The sequence below is a fragment of the Rhipicephalus sanguineus genome, chromosome 10 (assembly GCF_013339695.2).
Source record: "Rhipicephalus sanguineus isolate Rsan-2018 chromosome 10, BIME_Rsan_1.4, whole genome shotgun sequence".
NCBI lineage: Eukaryota > Metazoa > Arthropoda > Arachnida > Ixodida > Ixodidae > Rhipicephalus > Rhipicephalus sanguineus.
Genome location: NC_051185.1, coordinates 20,206,692 through 20,227,314, shown reverse-complemented (window position 1 = coordinate 20,227,314; position 20,623 = coordinate 20,206,692). Strand labels below are relative to the sequence as shown.

The following is a 20,623-nucleotide window of genomic DNA, read 5'->3' as shown; positions in this document are numbered from 1 at the left end:
TTGATTGATTGATTGATTGATTGATTGATTGATTGATTGATTGATTGATTGAGTTGGTTTAACGTCCCAACGCATCAGTGAGGCCACGAAGAACAGAGTATTCGAGTGCTTCTGACTGCTTATGGATTTCCATCACTTTAGGTTATTTAAGCGCACCTATAAATAAGTCTAAATGAACGAAGCTTAGTGCAATTCGCGCCCATACAGACGCGAGAAGAGAAATTTTCGTTGCACGTTGAACGCTCACGTATGCAGCATGCAGTACAGTGGTTGCTTTTCTCGGCTGCTGACACGAAGGTCGCGGGTTCGATCCTGGCCGCGGCGGTCGCATTTCTATGGGGCCGAAATGCTAGAAGCCCTTGTACTATGCGGTGTCGAGATAACCACATGGTCGAAATTTCCGGAACCCTCCACTACGGCGTGCCTTATAATCATATCGTGGTTTTGGCACGTAAGTCTCCATATATTATTAAGGCGAAAGCCTTAGATGCCTCATCAAACGCGAAAATTGACCGTCGGCGTCCAGCGGCGTCGGGGACTAGTGATGCGAAAAATCCTGACGTGATGAAGTCACCATATGACGTCACTGTGACGTAACGTCACATGATGGCCTCATCACATGGCATCGTACATTGGTCAAAGGTGCGCCGATCACGAAGGCAGTGCAAAACCACATTAGGTGCAGAAAGCTTTCGGAGGTTGGCGGAGCATAAATAATTACATTGACTGAGAAGAAAAAGAAGATGGCTTTCGCCTTCGAGTCGTCTTAGGTGAATGCGTAAGGAACCCTGCGAGTTTTATCAGCGTCGATAACGGCAAGCTTGCGAGGTACGTTGTTGAAGCTACGCTGTCCTCGTCCGCACATTGACCTCACGTGTCGTGAGCCCCTGCCATCTTGGTCGTTATCATTAATTCCTACGACGCAAACCGCTTCTTCCCTGGCGCGCATGTATACGAAGAAAGAAAACTGCTTGGCGCTACGTTAGAAACTTGCCTGATAGTTAATAAATAAAACAGAACCCCGCCACGGTGCCCTAGTGGTAATGGCGCTCGATTGATGACCCGAAGGTCGCGGGATCGAATCCCAGCCACGGCGGTTGCATTTTCGATGGAGGCGATAATGTTTGAAGCCCGTGTACCTAGATTTAGGTGCACGTTAAAGAACCCCAGGTGGTCGAAATTTCCGCAGCCCTCCACTACGGCGTCCCTCATAATCATATTGTGGTTTTGGGACGTTACACCCCAGATATTATTATTACTAAGAAATAAAACAGACACAAAGTGTCGAACCTTTTAGGGTCAACAGATGTACGAACTCCTTCATCAAGCAGGAATGAAATGTCTCACTTCGTGGTACCACCGATAGAAAAAAAAGAAGGTCACTCACGATGGTGGTCTGCTGGGCCAGTTGGTGCAACATATTGCCACACAAGCTCCTTTCTTTCTATGTTTCACGTTACCGGCCCATTGCACGTGTAGCTGCTGCCTTGCGCAAACCGCGCCCGAATGTCTGGGAACATTCGAGATTATTTTAGAATCTTCCGTCAGGCTTGAGCGCGCAAACTCGAACAGTTGAGTTTATTCTGGAACTAACGCGGCCGCCAGCGATAAGGCGCAAATGTTCGATGCCGCATGTATAAAAGCCGACGCGCCTTACCGCAGACCATATTATCGATGGCCGACGCTTTGTTCGCCGCTATCAGTGTACAACATGAATTCTTGTAGTTTGGCTTTTCGTTTCCCGGGCACAGGCTCGCCCAAATTAAGAGTCAAGTCTTTAATAGCCCGACTGCCGTATTCTTCGCTGTCACGACAACGTGACAATATTGTGAACATATGAGCGGAAAAACAGGAGAGACGCTCAGCTTACAACTGACGTTTATTGGAAAAATTTTTTTACAAGAGTGTGGATACGCGCATGTGCAGCCAAACTTATCATAAGGTGTTACCTGGCAGGTACAACGCGGCGAACAATAAGTGAGATAAGTAACTTTTGTCTGTACAATAAGATAAGCAAGCGTTATTGTTAGCCATGTCGGGCCTGCGTGGTTACACCTTGGATAAATTTCACTGCACATGCGCGAATACGTACTGTAAAAAAAAATCCAACAAACATAAGTTGTAACTTGAGCGTCTGTGCTGTCAATTCCCTTGTTCTTTTTCCTATCATATTTCTTTACAATATTAAGTCACGCTTTTGACGACGCTTGCACGTGACGTCATGCAACTCGTGGTACCGACGTCATTAAGGTGGAAACAGGCGAGCCAAGTCTTTTTTTTTTTCAACACAGCAGGTGTTAATGTAAACAAAATGTTTCCTCCAGTTAGTGCGTTGGCACAATGGAAAGCAGCGCAAATAAATGGGAAAATTCCATTTCACTTTGTTTTCCTTATTTTTAGTTTGCGTTACTTTCCAACATGTCACAACATGTCACAACATATGAGGGTCAACAGATGTACAAACTTCTTATTCAGGAATGTGAAGTCTCACTTTTTGGTACTACCAATAGAAAAAAATATTAAAGAGTCATTCGCGCTTTCGACCACGCTTTCACGTGACTTAACTGGTAGCAGCGACTTCATTGAGGTGGAAACACGGGAGCCAAGTGACTGCTGCTGCTTTTTTTTCTTTTTTTTTCAACACAACAGGTGGCAGTGTGACCAAAATGTTTTCTTCTAGGGCGTTGACATGATGGAAAGCAGCGCAAATAAATGGGAAAATTCCATATCACTTTGTGTTCCTTACATTTAGTTTGCGTTTCTTTCCATCATGTCACAATGAACAATCGTTGGGGAACGCCTAGAACACCTCTCTTCTTCACATCACGTTGCGACGCGCGCCACAGGTTCATCTTAGGACACCTCGCGAAGCGAACCTATGGTTGCACACATCTTCAACGCCGGTCCCAGCTTCATGTTCATGGTCGCCATGAGGTGGTGTTCCTTGATGAGGAACAGCGCTCCGCCGTCAATCTCGTGGTGGCGGAACTTCTCAGCGAAACGCTCGCAACCCTGGATCCCCGCGACGTACTCGGCCACGTCCTCTACCGTCCACTTTTCCGGCGAGGTCCTCCTACTCGGCTGTGGAGCCGCAGGTTGCTGCTGCCGAGGTGTAGGCAGAAGATCAGCTGACGCCTGCGAAGCCGCCAAGTCCTGAGCAGACGTCGACGGGGCGTCTTGAGGGGTGCCGTTGAGGACCTTCGACTTGGCGGCGGCAGCTGGGGCTGGAACACTGGCGGCGGTCTTGCTCGGTGCCGTCTGGACTCCTCCTTCGGTCTTCTCGCAGGCCAGCGACGGAGTCTTCCGTTCGGGCGTCAGGTACACGGTGGAGGTCGCAGCCCCCGGAGGAGTCACGGTCGTGGCAGGCGTCTCGACGAACGACGTGTCCAGGACCTCCTGGGCACATTCACGCTTTGCGGTCGCTGCTGGCGCCCCCGCTCCAGACGTACCAGGGTCCGTCTCCGGGCAGGGCTTCGGGGACGGTGGTGAAGCGTCCGTGCTGACGCGGTAGTATCGCTGTGCCCCCACGACGCTGGTCGTCGTCGCCGTGGTCGTGGAGCTCGAGAAAGGTTGGAGGGACTCCTGGATGACGTAGCCGTCTATGACGTGCGTCGTCACGCCGGGCTTGGACACCATCTGGGCGGGCAAGCGGCGAAATAGTTCCGATATGGACAGGACCCTACCGGCTTCAGCCACCGGCATTGAATCTTCGGCAATGTCCGGCTGGGACTCGGTTCGTTGTTGACGTTGCACGGAATACGGCGGCGCGCCTCTCGGAGTCCTACAGGGACCTGCAGAAGCAGCTCGGCCGCGCGTTTTCTGGCCCCTCATGTGACGTCTCTGCAGCTACCAATTTGATACGGACGTGGCGTTTCAGGTCAAGCTATTTTGACGTCGGTCACTTACGGTGGATTCGCGTCGTCCACGTATGCAGTCGGCGCTGTTGGCGTCTGAAGGCTTTCCCGTAAACAGCGGTCGCGTTTCAGCTGGCGATGTTTTCAGCGGGTGTTGGAGAACGTTCGAACGAGTGAATGCGATGGTGATATCTGAGTCGCGCGCAGATGTCTCTTAGCGCGTGTCAACTTCGCCATCGTTTAGACAGAAAATAAATCTTCAAGTTCAACGAGCTCAGTGTTAAAAACAACAATGGAGACAAATGTGTCTAGCTTATTTATAACTTGGATATAGGATGGGACGCCTCGCAAGCATTCTTTAACGAAATTACGGTAGTGGTGTCAACGGCATCAACTTTACGTTTTTTACAGAAGCACGTGCACGCTACAGGTCTAAGAATTAGAAAAAGAAGAATCGCTTTGCACGAGCTGGTGAGGAAAGGGCCTAGGCTGCAACAACAACAGAAACGATACAACCGACCAACATTAAAACGTCGTTCTCCAGTAAGACATTTGTCCTTAGAGCAAAGGGTCTATTTAATTAGCGTACAGCACCTAATTCATGGTCGATCCCTCTCAGTAAGTATGCGCCACACGTTAAAAGCGGCCACTAGCCCGTTTTAGACAGCTCACAGGGTCCCTTATATTTGCCTGAGACGGTTCGAAGGTGAAAGCCATCTTATTTTTCTTCTTAGTCGATGTATGATACCCTCCCTCCGAAAGCTTTCTGCTGCACCTAACATGGTTTTTGTACTGCCTCCAGGATCGCAGGCGTTGCAAGCTTTCTGCAGCTAACCTGGTTTTGCGCTGCCTCCGTGATCGGCCCAGCTTTGACCAAGCGACCGTGTCATGTAATGACGTATGACGTCATCATGCGGCGTCATGTTATGTGACGTCACCAATTTTGTCGATATGTGTCGTCATGAGGACGTCATATGGTGCCGTCGTCACGTGATGATGATTTTTCGCATCACTCGTGCCGACACCGCCCAACGCCGACGGTCAGTTTTCGCGTTTGACGAGGCATCCAAGGAAGGCTTTCGCCTTAATATTTCGTGCACAGTTCTACCCTTTCAGGGAGTCGCTACACAAAGCTCTGAATCGGTTTGGCAGATGGTGCCAGCGATACTGAAAAATGCGTAACAAGTACAGCACGTCGACACCACCGGGTCCACGGAGCAACCAATACCGGAAGTCCCACACCGGAAGTGTTTTCCGGCGGAGAATTCAGGTGCAACATCTTTAGTTTATGGGAACAGCGACACCACCTACTGTGCTCCTGAACCTGCTTTATGTCGAAGGCTTGAGATGCCTCATCAAACGTGAAAAGTGACCGTCGGCGTCGGCGGCGTCAACACGAGTCATACAAAAGACATCGTGTGTGACGTGACCCTGTGACGTCATCACGACCTCACAGCTTTCTGCACCTCATGTGGATTGGCAGTGCCCCGTGACCTGTCCACCTTTGACCAAGCGACGATTTCATGTAATGACGTCGCCGTGTTACGTCGCCGTCACGTCGCGGTTACGTCACACGATGACGTCATCACATGACATCGTCTCTTGCTCAAAGGTGGACAGGTCACGGGGCACTGCCAATCCACATGAGGTGCAGAAAGCTTCCAATACCACCGAACCCGAAGCAGTGCAAAACCATTTTGGGTACGGGGAGCTTTCAGGTGGTATCAGTACATTGACGGAGAAGAAAAAGAAGACACCTTTCGCATTCCAGTAATCTTAGACAAATTTTCAACACTGTGTCTAATTTTTTACGAGAATCTAAAAAAATTGAATGTTAAATGTAGCTGAATTCAGTTGCCTTAGTTACAACTGTATATATTTGTTTTTATTATTGTTGTTGTTGTTTCCCTATAGGTTTTTTTTGTTTTTTTTATCTAGTGAGTTTATATTACCAATCTGTAATAGCTAAACATTTCATTTTCAACTTTTTCTTTCAGTAAGTGCATTAGTTTCCTAAGCAACGCACCGTCCGATTCATGGCCTATCCCCCGGAATGGGTTGCGCCAAGATACTGAGGACCCCAACCAACCAACCAACCAACCAACCAACCAACCAACCAACCAACCAACCAACCAACCAAATGCATAAGTTACCGCGCGACTTTTTCTGCCAGGCGTGCGCCGAGCAGCCGATCGCTCGTTTACGTGACCTTCTCAAAACTGGATTGAGAGAGAGAGAGAAAGAGAGAGAGAGAGAGAGAGAGCAAAAGCAAACGCTTCTCTCTCACCCGTTCGATCTCGTTTAAACTACTGAAATAGGTCTCGAATTCAACTCGTTTCTCGTCCGGGGGTGTAGCTCAGATGGTAGAGCGCTCGCTTAGCATGCGAGAGGTACTGGGATCGATACCCAGCACCTCCACAAGTTATTTTTTTTTTTCTTGCGTCACAAAATGTTTTCTTTATATCGTTTATAAAAAGTTATAACAAGAATACTTGCGATTAGGATGACCGTCCTCGCCCTTGAGCCGAAATATAACTCGAAGTGGGGCATCCATATTTCTCTTCTTTCATATGGAAGTGCTGAAAGTGCGATAAGGACAAGTGCTGAGATCCTTTGCGTAATCGTCCGGGGGTGTAGCTCAGATGGTAGATCGCTCGCTTAGCATGCGAGAGGTACTGGGATCGATACCCAGCACCTCCACTGTTCTTTTTTTTTAAATTTGGGAATCGTTTCTGTTATTTGTGTTTTTTTTTCATTATTTTTTCAACTAGGTGGTTATAACACGGGAAAGTAGAGTTAAGGCACAACTGACCATACCTATACCGAATAATGAACCTGTCAGTCGGTCGACAACAAAAAAGGAAAAATAGAAATGGATGAAATATTAAAAATGGGATACTTTAAACACTGACGACAGGGACATTTCCGCAATATGTTGGAGTTGTGCCTAATTGAGACGAAATGTTCATATCACTTCACATTCACATGGAACTGTTCAGGGCCAGACAGCAGAGAAACACGATGTGATCCTTTGCAACACCGACCGGGGGTGTAGCTCAGATGGTAGAGCGCTCGCTTAGCATGCGAGAGGTACTTGGATCGACACCCAGCACCTCAAATGAGACATCTCACTTTTTTTTTTTGTCGGACTAACGTGTCATGTGAAAACAGAAGTGAAGGCTGCAAATATATATATATATATATATATATATATATATATCGACAGATCCCACACGTTGTGGGAATCGGTTTCATGCTATGCAGTCAGCGAGTACTTCTATGTTGTACCTTATGGCTTTCAGCCAAGCGTTACGAGGTGGATTGACGTGTTTTTGTAAGTGTAGTAGCTATGTGTACATCGTGGGCTTAACAGGCACGTCGACAACACTGGCGTTTAAAGGGTAACTTATGGTGTGACGTAACGTCAGCCCTCACGTTATAGTACATACGTCAGTATTACCGAAACTAAGTGCACTTTACGTTGTAATCATGTGAATATCATACGTAACATTCGTTAATGTATTCCACCGGGGTTGAGCAATGCTGCGATATAGCTTGCTGAATCATAGGAATACAAATGTAATGCTTATTAAACTGTTATAAAAGCGGAACCACCACCGTAACCACCGACGCTAATCTGATATGACGCCTGTATCGCAGGAGTACATATGTAGTGGTTATTGCTTCCTTGTAAAATTGGATAGCCGGCACCACAACCACCATTGACGTTGCACCGACATTACGCCTGCATAGGCTGTTTTTCCAAACCAGTTTATAGACCTGGCGTGGCTCAGTGGTAGAATACCTGATTGCCACGCAGAATGCTCGTGTTCTATTCCTGCTGGGATTCTCATTCTTATTCTTTCCATTCGTCGGGTCAACGCTGCCGATGCCGTTTTTTTTTTCTTAACGCTCTCGCATTTAAATTACCAATGTCAGTTCTCGCCATTCCTGGGTAGATATAAACTGTCAATTACCTGTGGCGCATACCCGTACACCGCGGCCCGTGGTAAACGGGTATGTGCCACACGTGTCTGGAGGAATGGGTTTGACGACGTACGCGACAGAATTTTCACGTTATTCTTGTCATCACCCGACAGTCGTATTCGTCAAGTTCTCTTACCCTCCCATGCCTGGTTTGGTTTACACCAAGTTAAGGAGGCAATAACGGAGGCAATCAAGGAGGCAAGCACCGAGACGTGGGCGGCTAGATAGATGATCGATGAATAGATAAATAGATACGTAGATAGAAACGCTCAAAGTGCCAAAGGTTCGCCAAGAAATGCGTCGCACTTAAAAAAATGGCGCATGTTCAGACGACTCAGCTCTTCTCCTGAATTGCAGCCCTACAGGCCCGTTATCCACATTCCGTGAGATTACCTCGCATTACAGATTAGCTTTATTAGAGAGCTTTATTACAAATAAAAGTCCTAGAATTTCTGTGGCGTCCTTAATAACTGCTGGAGTTTAGCGTCCCAAAACCACGATATGATTATGAGAGACGCTGTATTGGAGGGCTCCAGAAATTTCGATCACCTGGCGTTGGGGACCACCTGGGGTCCCCAACAGAGGACAATGTACTTAATTTTTACATATTAGGAACTACGTAGGACCTAGTAGATGTCGTCAAAATCTATGACGTCACGACGTTTGGTGCGGGAATTTCAAGGTAGCGCCGCCCCCCGCATTTTCTTTTTGCGCGTCTTCTCGCTCGCCAGTCGTCTTGCTGCAAGCGGGGTGACGTTGGAATTGTGAAGGAGTAATTTACTAATATAAGAAAATTCGTTTTCATCTTTAGTGTCCCTTCAAGGCGCTGTCACCACATTGTTAATACGTCGCACGTAGGTGCGAGGAATGCGCAAGGGTCGACGGGACGTTGTAGAGGGCGCTGCGACGCCGTTCACGGCCACCTCGACCAGGAGAGCGGCTAGGGCGAGCGCGTGTCCGGCCAGGAAGAGGACAAAGATGGGCTGGTGGTGTTCGAAGTCGAGCTGCTCGGCCTCGCCCATGCGGATCTTGGGACAGCGCGAGAAATCCCCGGCGAGGGACTCGGTGTCATCGTGCCACTTGTTCAGCAGTCCAGCCTCGGTCAGCCAGTTCATCCTGCAGCCGCGGTCGCGTTAGGAAAAAATAGTTAGAGTGACATGACAGTTAAGTCTCCTTAAGTGCATTGGGTGGGAGTGCGTGAGGTGTCTGGGTGTGACGGCAATATCGACGTCGCTGCCATTTCGAAGTCCACGTCACGTGGCATTTCTATATGACGTCATTGCTTGGTCATGTGACCTTGAAACAATGATTTTCGCTTGGTGGGATCACTTGCTCAAGGGCTCGAATTGGGCCAAGTCAGCTTTTTGGATAGGCCAGGTCGGTATTGATCTAGTTGAAACGTGATGTCATGTAACCTTGTACCTTAAGTTTCTCGCTTGATCACGTGACAACGATTCGATCACTTGGTCATGTGCTCGGATCGGGCAAAGCTAGTTTCTTGGATGTAGGCCAAGTAGGTTTTAATGGGCTTTAAACGTGATATAATCACATGGTCATGTGACCCTGCAGCTTAAGGTTCTCGTTTGGTCACGTGACTGTCGCATGACGCAATCACTTGGTAATGTGATCGAATTGGGCAAAGCCAGTTTCTTGGGATGCGGCCAGGTCATTCTTAGTTGACAGTGAAACGTGACGTCATAACTTGGTCACGTGGGTCTTGTTACCGTCGGATGTTAACGTAGAAGTTCGTCGGACGGAGGCTGAAATTTCCGCTTCATGATGCATATAATGCTCTAAAATCTAAAAAAAAAAAAACACTTTAAAGAGACCCTGAAACAGTTTTGATAATGTATTCACGAATGCATCTGATCTCGTAGTTTAGGGTCTTCGGATCACTAACGGACCGATGTAGGTGCTCGGCGTAGATCGCGTTATTTAATACAAGGTTTTAAAGATGCGCATTGGCGCAAACAATCCAAATGAACCAATCGATTGATTGTTCGAATTGTTTATTACGCGAGCTTTGACCAGGGCATAGCATGTACAACAGTTGAGGAATAAATCAGTTGGAAGTTAGCGCTCATTCTGCATCCTTTCTCTCTTCTTTCATAATGTATGCCATTTTAGTTTTAGTTTTCCTTCCCGTTAGAACTAAGTTGCGTTAAACCTCAACAAGTTGCACCAACTCGGCCAGTCTGCCACCTGTTGGACTGGTGACGCAACTCTCAAAGTGGCCTGTCCCCTTGTATAGACCTTTTCAACGCAAAAAGGGATCCCCTCCCTTCTGGGCTCTTGCACGGGGGCACAAAGGCTAGCGTAGGGGACGAAGACATTTCTCGAGGGCCCCGCACATAGGCGTGCGCAGGGTTCTCTATTAGGGTGGGGGGCAATGTTTCATCGCCCAGTGAAAATCAAGCGTGCTTCTCGCAATGGTTCCCAGCCTTTGGTCTCCAGCTTTCAGCGGGTAAAGACGGGAAGTAAGCAGTTATTGCAATGCAACATCAGAGGTCCCCGGTCGCCATTATTGTTACAAAACTTTATTGGAATAGCCCTGAACTTTGAACAATGGCTGGACAGGTCCGACTGAATACATGTGCGGGGCCGACTTGGCGCCCCCCTTCGGTGATTAGGAGTGGGGGGAGGTAGGGGGGCTCTCCCCTGCCCCCAGGTGCGCACGCCTATGTCGAGTAAGGTTGCAAGGTTGGCTTGTTGGTACGGCATTTTTGAATAACTATGGTAGACCAGGTAACGGGACACAAGAAGAACACGGAGACACACACAGAGCGCTACTAAACGTCTGTGCCTCCGTGTTCTTCTTGTGTCCCGTTACCTTGTGCTACCATAGTTATTCAAAAAGCACGCCTATGGTCCCGCAGATATACAACAGCCCAGATGGGATTACGGTGCCCAAGAAGCGCTTGCTGAAAAGGTGCATCGAACGAGCGTATATAAATCTGCAGCTTTACCTCGTGTTCCACTTCTTCATCACGTTCGTCAGCTTTCGCTCGCGGTGGCGGCCGTAGTAGATGACCATCATATGAGAAAAGAGACGCTCTCGGCCGAAGTAGAACTCGTGTCCCGGGTAGCTGTGGCAGGCCCTGGCGATCTGGTAGACGGCCGAGGTCCGGTCGGCGATGATGACCGCCCTGCCATTGGCCACTTCGTCCAGCACGGCCGGAGAGTAGAGGCGGTGGTAGTGGACGCGGAAGCTCGGCGTCAGCTTGCTGGCCACCTTCCGGTCGTCATCCCGCGGCGAGTACTGCGTGCGCGTCTTTTTCATACGTCTTATTTCAAGCGACGCTTGTTACGTGTTACAGATTTCGGTGGCGGCGTTGTCGCGCGAGCAAAAGCGGGCGTGTAATGTGGCCTTCGAAGATGCGCGGGCCGCACGCCCGTTTGTATGCGCCGTATTCCAATAATCCGCCTTTTACATTTTGTTGTGCATCTGCCGTATTGCTAGGGTTTTGGTAGGAGCAGGGACAACCGGTATTGCCAGAAGCAAAGCCTCCAAGATGAAGAGACATTTCGCGACTTTTCCGCTAGGGGAAGGGTGCATGCGCAGTGGCATCGTGGGAGCAGGCGGATTGATGCGCTCTCGATCGTGGGCTTCTCGGCGATAACGTTCCGGCGCCGGCGACGGAACGTGAGTCATTAGGCACGATGATAGCTGCGTAGGCGCGCCCTCGCGCAACGAGTGCTACCAATTAGAGCCCTATCGCTTCCACAAAATAAATAAATAAATAAATAAATAAATAAATAAATAATATCAGTAGATCAGGCAAGCACACGCCAAACATTCCTTGCCCCCATTTCCCCGATACGGGAAGGGTTCCCAGCTTTATATATTTTTGAGCACATCGCCTCTCCTGCTACTGGTTCCTGCAATGTTCGTTAAATCTACTCCATTTATAAACGCGGTGAAACCTCCTACTACCACCAGTACCTTGACTGAGTGGTTCGAGACACCCAGGCAGGGATTGGTAGGTAGAGGGCTTCAACCTCGGCACGAGTTGGCATTCTAGTGAGCGTGTAGTCTAGACGCATGGTCCTGGTGGTCGCTTCCGAGGAACTGGGCCGATATACCGGTGGGACTTGTAAGCATTTGGCCGTGGCGGTGAGATATGAACCAGTGTTGTCACTTCAAGGAGGCAATACTGTAGGTAACCGCACCGTCATACGGCCGTAACCCGGTGACTGTCCGGTCGACGTTTGCTGGGGACGTGGGAGTGGATGCGGAGGAGTCGAAGTCCCACTTTGATCGCTTTCATATTTTTTTGCATATTGGCTGCTGCATTGTTCTCTACAACTGCTCGATATATAAAGGTCCTGAAACCTTCTCCTGCTACCAGTACTTTGACTGAGTGGTTCGAGACACCCAGGCGGGGATTGGTAGGTAGAGGGCTTCAACCTCGGCACGAGTTGGCATTCTAATGAGCGTGTAGTCTAGACGCATGGTCCTGGTTGTCGCTTCCGAGGAAGTGGGCCGATATACCGGTGGGACTTGTAAGCATTTGGCCGTGGCGGTGAGATGAACCAGTGATTGTCACTTCAAGGAGGCAATACTGTGGGTAACCGCACCGTCATACGGCCGTAACCCGGTGACTGTCCGGTCGACGTTTGCTGGGGACGTGGGAGTGGATGTGGAGGAGTCGAAGTCCCACTTTGATCGCTTTCATATTTTTTTGCATATTGGCTCCTGCATTGTTCTCTACAACTGCTCGATATATAAAGGTCCTGAAACCTTCTCCTGCTACCAGTACCTTGACTGAGTGGTTCGAGACACCCAGGCAGGGATTGGTAGGTAGAGGGCTTCAACCTCGGCACGAGTTGGCATTCTGGTGAGCGTGTAGTCTAGACGCATGGTCCTGGTTGTCGCTTCCGAGGATGCTGGGCCGGCATACCGGTGGGACTTGTAAGCAATCGGCCATGACGGTGAAATGTACCAGTATTGTCAATTTCATTAGGTCATACGATGGCTACCGTACTGTCATGCGGCCGTAATCCGGCAACTGTCCGGTCGACGTTTGCTGGGGACGTGGGAGTGGAAGTGGAGGATTTGAAGTCCCACAATGATTAGTTTTTTTTACGCACTGGCTCCTACAACGTTATCTAAAGCTGCTCAATATATAAAGGCGGTGAAAACTTCTCCTGCTACCAGTACCTTGACTGGGTGGTTCGAGACACTCAAGTTTCCACCTCGGCAACAATACAAAAGATGAATAAACTTTATTACAAGATCCGGCTGATTTGTGGTCGGCGCTAGACCGCACAACTAGAGGCTGGAAGACCTTGGCTCCCTATCGCACGTTTCTTTTTCTTTCTTGTTTTTTTTTACGTCCAGCAGGCACAGCTAATAAAAACGCGAATAATGTTGGGGTAAATAGCTTTACTGGCAGCTATATTGATACGGCTCTTCCGTATTACGATGGAGCGAGGTAATATTATGTGTTACAGTCTGTACGTAATATAAACGGGCGTTTCATTTTACGGATTCTGCGTCATCTCAGGTCAGATGTTCGCGGACTAGGTAAAAGGGGTTTGGCAGCATTTTAACTAAGGCGTGCAAGTGCGCGACGCCGTGAAGGGTTTTGTTACGTTTTACTACAGTAAAGTTGCCATGCAACTCTTAAATTATCGCGAAAGACGTTGCTGCTGGACCTGTGCTCTTTTGGCTCACGAGAAGTTATGCTTTTGATAGACGTGGTATGCTGAGCTGCAAGAGGTGCAGCACAAACGAATTAACAAAAAAAACCGCCAGGCCTGCGCTGAAACCGCAGCACAGTCACAGCGAAAGCTGGAAGAGCGGCGTTTCTACAGCCCGTTGTAAGCTCTCTTGGGGCTACAATACAAGTACACTAGAAAGGTACCCACTACGCGATAAATCACAATTTTGGTGAAGTTGGGAAGCACCTACTAAGCCATTATTCGTCATTCTGCGGAGAAGCGAGGCACCAGCTACACGTCTGTAAGGCATTATGTGCACTTTGTTGACGCGACGACTGATGACCATGAAGAATTATGGCTCAGCCCTTTGCAATGGGTGGAAGCTTTAAACGGCCCACCAGTTATGTAATTTGCATTGGGTGACGCCCGGTCGCTATTTCCCTCTCCCGTCATGATATATAACATACGTTGGCGTGCGAGAGAGGGGGGGGGGGGCGAAGAACTTTACTGAGACCCCGAGGAAATGGATCATGCGCTTATGGGCTTCTTTGGCAACCAATACAAGTGCACTTGCGAGGAACCCACTACGCCATGAATCATTGTAATTTTTTAGAAGTAGGGCAGCAGGCACTGTGCCATTTTTCGTTATTCTACGGAGAGCCGTGGTACCTGCTAAACGCATGTAAGGCATTATGCGCACTTTGTTGATGCTGTGCCTGATGACGACGAAGAATTATGGCAGAGCCCTTTTTAATGGATTGGAAGCATTCAACAACCTACTCGTTGCGCAATTAGCATTGTGTGACGCCTGGTTACAGAATTCGCGTTCTGCGACGCTTGGTGCTTATTTTACTCTTCTACGACGCTATATTGCATATGCTAATGTGGTTCCTTCCTGACATGAAGCCTGTATAGGACCTTTTTGCAAAGCAGTTTCAAGCACCGGCATGGCTCAGAGGTTGAATACTGGGCTCCCACGCAGAGGGCCCAGGTTCGAACCTCGTTCCATCCTAGAATTTTTCTTATTTCGTTTTTTTTTCTTATTTCGAGCGATACTGGTTACGGACACCGGCGGCGGCGGCGGCGGCGGCGGCGGCGGACAACTACGGCACCAAAAACGGCCGGTGAAATGATCTCATAACAGCTTTCGCTGTAAAACAAACAAACAAACAAACGAACGAACAAGCAAACGGACTAACTAAATGGGCAGCAACGCAGGCGTCGCAACGTTGGTTCAAGCGAAGTTCCCTATTCAAGGATTTTAAGCGTGAAATGCTTTAAGTTCCCCTTGTAAGCGGCCTTCAAGAGACCTTGCGCAAGAAGCCAGGGCCGTTATCCGGGCACTCACACGAGACCATAGGGCACTTAAAACGAGACATCCGGGAACTCAAACGAGAACATAGAGGCACTCAAACGAGATCATCCGGGCATTGTTGCGAGAATGAAACGAGACATCCGGGCAATCAGCCCAAAATTTAAAAAAAGCGGTCTTTGGCAGTAAGCCCTTCGTAGAGGACCGCATTAGATACGCTAACAAATTAAAAAAAATATTGTTTCAGAGTTCTCCTTAGCGTTCTTTTCACCTCTTCAAGCCTTCAGCTTCCCGTGAACTTCTGTCTTGTATGTTTGTATAACTAACTAACTAACTAACTAACTAACTAACTAACTAACTAACTAACTAACTAACTAACTAACTAACTAACTAACTAACTAACTAACTAACTAACTAACTAACTAACTATCTATCTATCTATCTATCTATCTATCTATCTATCTATCTATCTATCTATCTATCTATCTATCTATCTATCTATCTATCTATCTATCTATCTATCTAAGGAAAGGTACTCACGGCCAAAAGTAGGTGATAGACGGTGCCGTGCATCGTGTACGCATTCACGTCATCGCGTGCGGCCAGATCGGCGGCTGAGTCGACGCGGTGACCGCTCGGCTGGCGCACGGTCAGCGCCGCCTTCATCTCGGCGCTGAAGAAGTTTGTCAGCACGAGCATCGCCAGCCACCAGAATGCGATCACGATACGCGCCGACACCTGACGAGGCGTTCGTGGGCTGGCTGCATCGGGAGAAGGAAGATGTCTCAGTTTCAATCAGTACAGTTGCAATGAACTTGCATTCTTACGAATACAATTTTTGTGAAGGCCGCCCTTTGACTTGTGGGGCTTGGCAACTCTCTTCCCCTATGTTTCCACGAAGGCGAATCGGATCGGAAATTACGGAAATCGAAGTAATAATATAGCGACTGAATGTAGGTATGTCATCAAGAAAACGATACAGGGCAAGACCGCCGAAATAAACAATCACGGCGTCCCTTACGTATTCACCTAAGACGACTCGAAGGCGAACGCCATCTTCTTCTCAGTCAATGTATTGATCCCACCCCGCCACCCACCGAAAGCATTCCGCACCTAGCGTGGTTTTGCACTGCCGCCACGATTGCAGTCACCTCACCTGGTTGTGCACTGCCTCCGTGATCGGACCACCTTTGACCAAGCGATTATGTCATGTGATGACGTCATCGGGTGGCGTCACAATGACGTTACAGATTTTGGCGCTATGTGACGTCATCACGTGATTATGTTTTTTTTAGTACTCGTGTTGACGCCGCCGATGCGGGACGCCGGTCACTTTTCGCGTTTGGTGAGGGATCTCAGGCATTCGCCTTAAAAAGCGAGCATACCTGGCATAAAACACGCGTGAAGTGTGCATGAGTTTGTCGTGAATGTATTACCGAAAAAAAGTGGGGGACGCTTAAGCTTCGTCTTTAGGAATTCAACGCGATAATGATATCCGACCCCATCCTCATCGCGCTCTGCTTCGCTTGTCATTATGTTATGTGGCCCCAGCCAGCCAGCCAGCCCAGGAGCGTAGCCATAAATTTTTTTCAGGAGGGGGGGCACCTCCTTGACCTGAAGTTGGGGTCGGGCAGGGCCCAAGGCAGATGTGATTGAGTGTCATTTTGTGCTCTGTATGCCATGGCAAAAAAAAAAAAATTCGTGTGTGTGTGTGTGTGTGTGTGGCCCCCTGGCTACACACACACACACACACACACACACACACACACACACACACACACACACACACACACACACACACACACACACACACACACACACACACACACACACACACACACACACACACACACACGACATACCTATAGTAATGGCAAAGGTTTCCGCCCCCTTCAACAACATTTTTATGACAACAGTGTACCCACTACGTGTAAGAGAATGCGCGCACTAATTTAATGATTGTTCACTTTGTAGTGGGTGGAATGCAGCAATTATACGCCGCGTAAAAGTTTGTTTGTTTGTTTGTTTGTTTGTTTGTTTGTTTGTTTGTTTGTTTGTTTGTTTGCCCTGAGGGGACTGGCTCATACCCACGAGGGGGATTGGCCACACTGACAATTAAATATGAAACTTCAAAAAAAAAGTAAGCACGAAACGCGATGTAAATAAAAAAAAGGAAAGAGTTAAGAAGTTAACAAAGCCATAGGATAACGATTAAAGTATCACGGCGTGATACGTTTTCGAAGTTGCGATGCACCCACTACGTGTTCGTAAAGGAATACGCGCAGTAATGTGTGTGCCTTTTGTAATGGGTGGCCGACTTTAAACCACCAACTCGTTATGCAGTTCACATGGTGTGACGACCGATGGCAATGTACGCTCGTACCACGTTTTACTGCGATATTACATCGCGTAAAACCTGTAGGCAGGACGCGTATGTTTGTGAATCATGAAAGTTACTTTCAATGCAGTTTCAAGCATTGGCGTGGCTCCGTGGTAGAACACCTGCTTGCCTCGCCGGTGGCCTGTGTTCGATTCCACCTCGGTTCGATTCCACCTCGATTCCACCTTCCCACCCACTGCAAAGTGCTCAGCGATAATTCTTCATCGTCATCAGCCACATACAGCATCGACAAAGTGCACATAATACCTTACAGATATGTAGCGGGTACCTCGCTTGTCCGCAGAAGGACGAATAATGGCCTAGTGGGTGCTGTCCGACTTCACAAAAATTACCATTTAAGAGGTAGTGGATACCTTACGGAAAGCCAGAACTTCTAACACAGTTGGCCTTGCCCCAATACGAAGCTGCGCTCAGAATTCGCTTAGGCAGTATCGTAATCGTCGGTGTTTTTTTAATTATTATTTGCATTCATGGCAATTTTTCGGTCACGGACAATGATGATTTTTCGCTCACAGCCAATGACGCCGACACCGACACCCGATTTTCTGTGACACTAATACTACTTGCACTGGCAATTATAACCGAAACCAGTGAACTTCTCTGATCCCTTTTTTTTTGCAGGCATGTTAACTGATACTTACATTCCAGGAACACTATGGCCAACAGTCGGAATGAATAGTTCTTCAAGTTGAACCAGAACGTGTATTCCGATTTCGGAGCCAGGGATGCGACGAACGGCAGAACAACGAGGCAACCGAGTAAGGTCAACCAGACCTGCAAAAAAGAAAAAAAAAAAGAATACGAAGAAAGATCGTGCACAGTAAAAATCTCGATTTAACGGAGTCGATGGGATCTGAGAGTTGATTCGTTAAGTAGAGAACTTCGTCATATTGAAGTTAAAACAGTGTACGACTTCCGTGGAAGGAGAAGTAAGCATTACGAATAAGAGCCTTAACATGCTAACTCTCCGGGCAGCGAGGCGAAATGCTTAGAGGCTCGTGTGCTTAGATTTAGGCGCCCGTTAAAGAACCCCGGGTGGTCGAAATTTCCGGAGCCCTCCTCTACGGCGTCCCTCATAGTCATATCGCGATTTTGGGATATTTGCATACTAGTAGCTGTGATTAGCGCTGGTTCATGTCTGCTAGCGCTGCCTTAACGAAGGAGAAGAGTCTAATCACACTTCAACAGGTCGAGCTTGCGTCACCTGAACAAAAACATCACGTATGCCTTCATACCATCGCCGTTCACTTTGAATTAAAGGCAAGGTTCTCTCTAAAGTGGCGTAGACATCGCTATTTCGCCAGTGTCGGTGGTAGGCACGTGTCACAGGAAGGGGGTGGGGGTGGGGGGACAAACCTACGCCATATGTCGCTTCGCTTTTACTATTTTGGCAGCAGCACTAGTGCCAGAAGAAGAGAGAAGAGTGGATCAGGGAACAAATGGTTGTTAGGGACATCTTAGTCGATATCAAGAAGAAATGGGCATGGGCAGGGCATGTAGCACGAACAGAGCGAAGAAAAGGCGAGCGCGCGAGGGTGAGGCAGAAAGTTAGGTGGGCCGATGATGTTCAGAAGTTTTCGGGGATAACGGGGCAGCAGCAAGCATAGGACCGGGTTGATTGGTGAAACATGGGAGAGGCCTTTGTCGTGGAGTAGGTGCAGTCAGGCTGATCCTGATGACTGCTGTCAGAGCCAGGGTCGACAGCGGCTTGCCGCTCTACCTGTGACGTTACACGTGACGTTTCCGCTCAAGTCACGTGACCCCGAACTCTTGACATACAAACAGACTCTCCCAAACGAAGAGCAATATCGGCTGTTGTTAGCTATGATGTCGGTAATTTCCATATATGGTGGTGAACGCCATGTAGTGTTGTTGTCTAGTGGCGGCTAAATAATAGCTGATGCCTGCTAATAATGTTGGCTAAGTCATGTTGATAAATAACGTAGGCTTGTCTTACCTCATGTATGTTACATGATGTAATTCCAACTAATGCTCACTGACTACCTGACAAATCATCACTAGGTAGTTTACGCTTCAATGTTTAATAGCGGACCTGTTTAAGCCGGTCGTTCTCTGTCCAACGCGAACAAAAAAAAAAAAACGCCACTCCACGATGACGTCACCGCGCGTTGCCTAGCAACTGGTCGCACAGCTGTACGCCTGCTTCGCTAGCCCATACACTGCTCTGCCACCAGCCCGCCTGCCTGGACACAGCGCGCAATCGCTCGGTCGCGCCAAACGCGACGTCACGGCCAACTGCGCATGCGCTCCTCCGTTCGGCATGAAGCCGACGCGTGGCGGCGGCGTGCAGTGCAAGACGCAGACCGTGGGGAGACCGAAGAAGGTTCTCACAGCCGGTGAGGAAGCCGCTTACCGGGAATCGCGGCGCGCTGCCAAACGAGGCTGCTGTACTCGACTCGTTTAAAGAAGTTCACGACGTAGTACGGCCGAATCAGCGAGAGGCGACTGTGCTGGACTCGACTGGAACTTGGCATCGCTTGGCATTACTTCATTAAAAGCTAGCATCACTTGGATCATTTCGTATAGCCAGGGCCAGCTTGGAACCGATCAGCTCCGCCGTGGCTTTAGCCTTGCGCCACTAGTGCAAGCCACGCTCGGCCTTTTTTTTTTCGACGTGATAGCTTCAGATGATCGACTTTACATACCTCCATCCCGAACACCGTGAAGGAGCCAGTGATGCTGATCTGGTGCGCGGAGGCTTCGCTGAAGCCTCCCAGGATTACCGCTTCTTCGTGCCACACGGGGTCGCTCGCGTCGGCCAGCTGGTTCCGGTCGACGGTCGGCGAGAACAGCGTGAACGACACGTCGCTTTCCTGGGCGGCGGGAAAGTACGGTGACTTTATCCATAGTTATTTTGGCTTTCGACATGCTTAAAGAGGCCATGACATCCGGTTTTCGACTACAATCTGTGTTATGTGGGTTAATCCTCGTGCGTTCACGAACAAGCTGGCGAAATTTTAGCGCATTTGGTCGAGCACATAATTTACAATTGAATATTTTTATAAGCATGCGAGCGGCCTGACAGACGGGCAACAGTGGCGCACTCGCAAGTCGTGACGTAACAAGCTGCTTGCTGTGCGAGCGTCTGCATTCCGGCGAACGATTTTGTTCCGTGGCAGCTGCGCGTGCATTCGAGCTATTCCAGCTTTCTTCAGCTTGGCAGTGACAGCGAACGATTTGTAGTGGCTGAAAATTTGGTAGAAGACGACGGCTCCGCTCCATGCAGCACACGACGTCATACACGCCATTGCAAAATGACGGTCGCCAGCGGTGGGTGGGGTTTATAGCTGGCGACTTCTAGGGCTTATTTTGCACTGAAATATTATTTTACGGTCCATTTTTAATATATGTATAGGCATGATAGACCCTCTTCTTATATTTATT

The 20,623-nt window shown here is 48.7% G+C and overlaps 2 protein-coding genes and 2 non-coding genes across 4 annotated transcripts; 2 read left to right on the top strand and 2 right to left on the bottom strand.

The window, feature by feature from the left end:
• Window positions 1–2,650: 2,650 nt before the first annotated feature.
• On the bottom strand, window positions 2,651–4,164 carry LOC119407208 (polyhomeotic-like protein 2). The gene has a single exon (XM_037674086.2). The coding sequence runs from the start codon at window positions 3,829–3,831 to the stop codon at window positions 2,854–2,856; it is 978 nt and encodes a 325-aa protein (XP_037530014.1). The 5' UTR covers window positions 3,832–4,164; the 3' UTR covers window positions 2,651–2,853.
• Window positions 4,165–6,199: 2,035 nt separating this feature from the next.
• Window positions 6,200–6,272, top strand: Trnaa-agc (transfer RNA alanine (anticodon AGC)). Its single transcript has one exon. It is a non-coding gene; the product is annotated as a tRNA-Ala (tRNA).
• A 209-nt stretch (window positions 6,273–6,481) lies between these two features.
• Window positions 6,482–6,554, top strand: Trnaa-agc (transfer RNA alanine (anticodon AGC)). The gene has a single exon. It is a non-coding gene; the product is annotated as a tRNA-Ala (tRNA).
• Window positions 6,555–8,592: 2,038 nt separating this feature from the next.
• Window positions 8,593–20,046, bottom strand: LOC125760098 (uncharacterized). The gene is made up of 5 exons (XM_049419772.1): window positions 19,885–20,046; window positions 17,860–17,992; window positions 15,358–15,578; window positions 10,808–11,100; window positions 8,593–8,957 (listed from the first exon to the last, which is right to left on the bottom strand). The coding sequence occupies exons 1-5, from the start codon at window positions 19,888–19,890 to the stop codon at window positions 8,660–8,662; spliced, it is 951 nt and encodes a 316-aa protein (XP_049275729.1). The 5' UTR covers window positions 19,891–20,046; the 3' UTR covers window positions 8,593–8,659.
• Window positions 20,047–20,623: the final 577 nt, after the last annotated feature.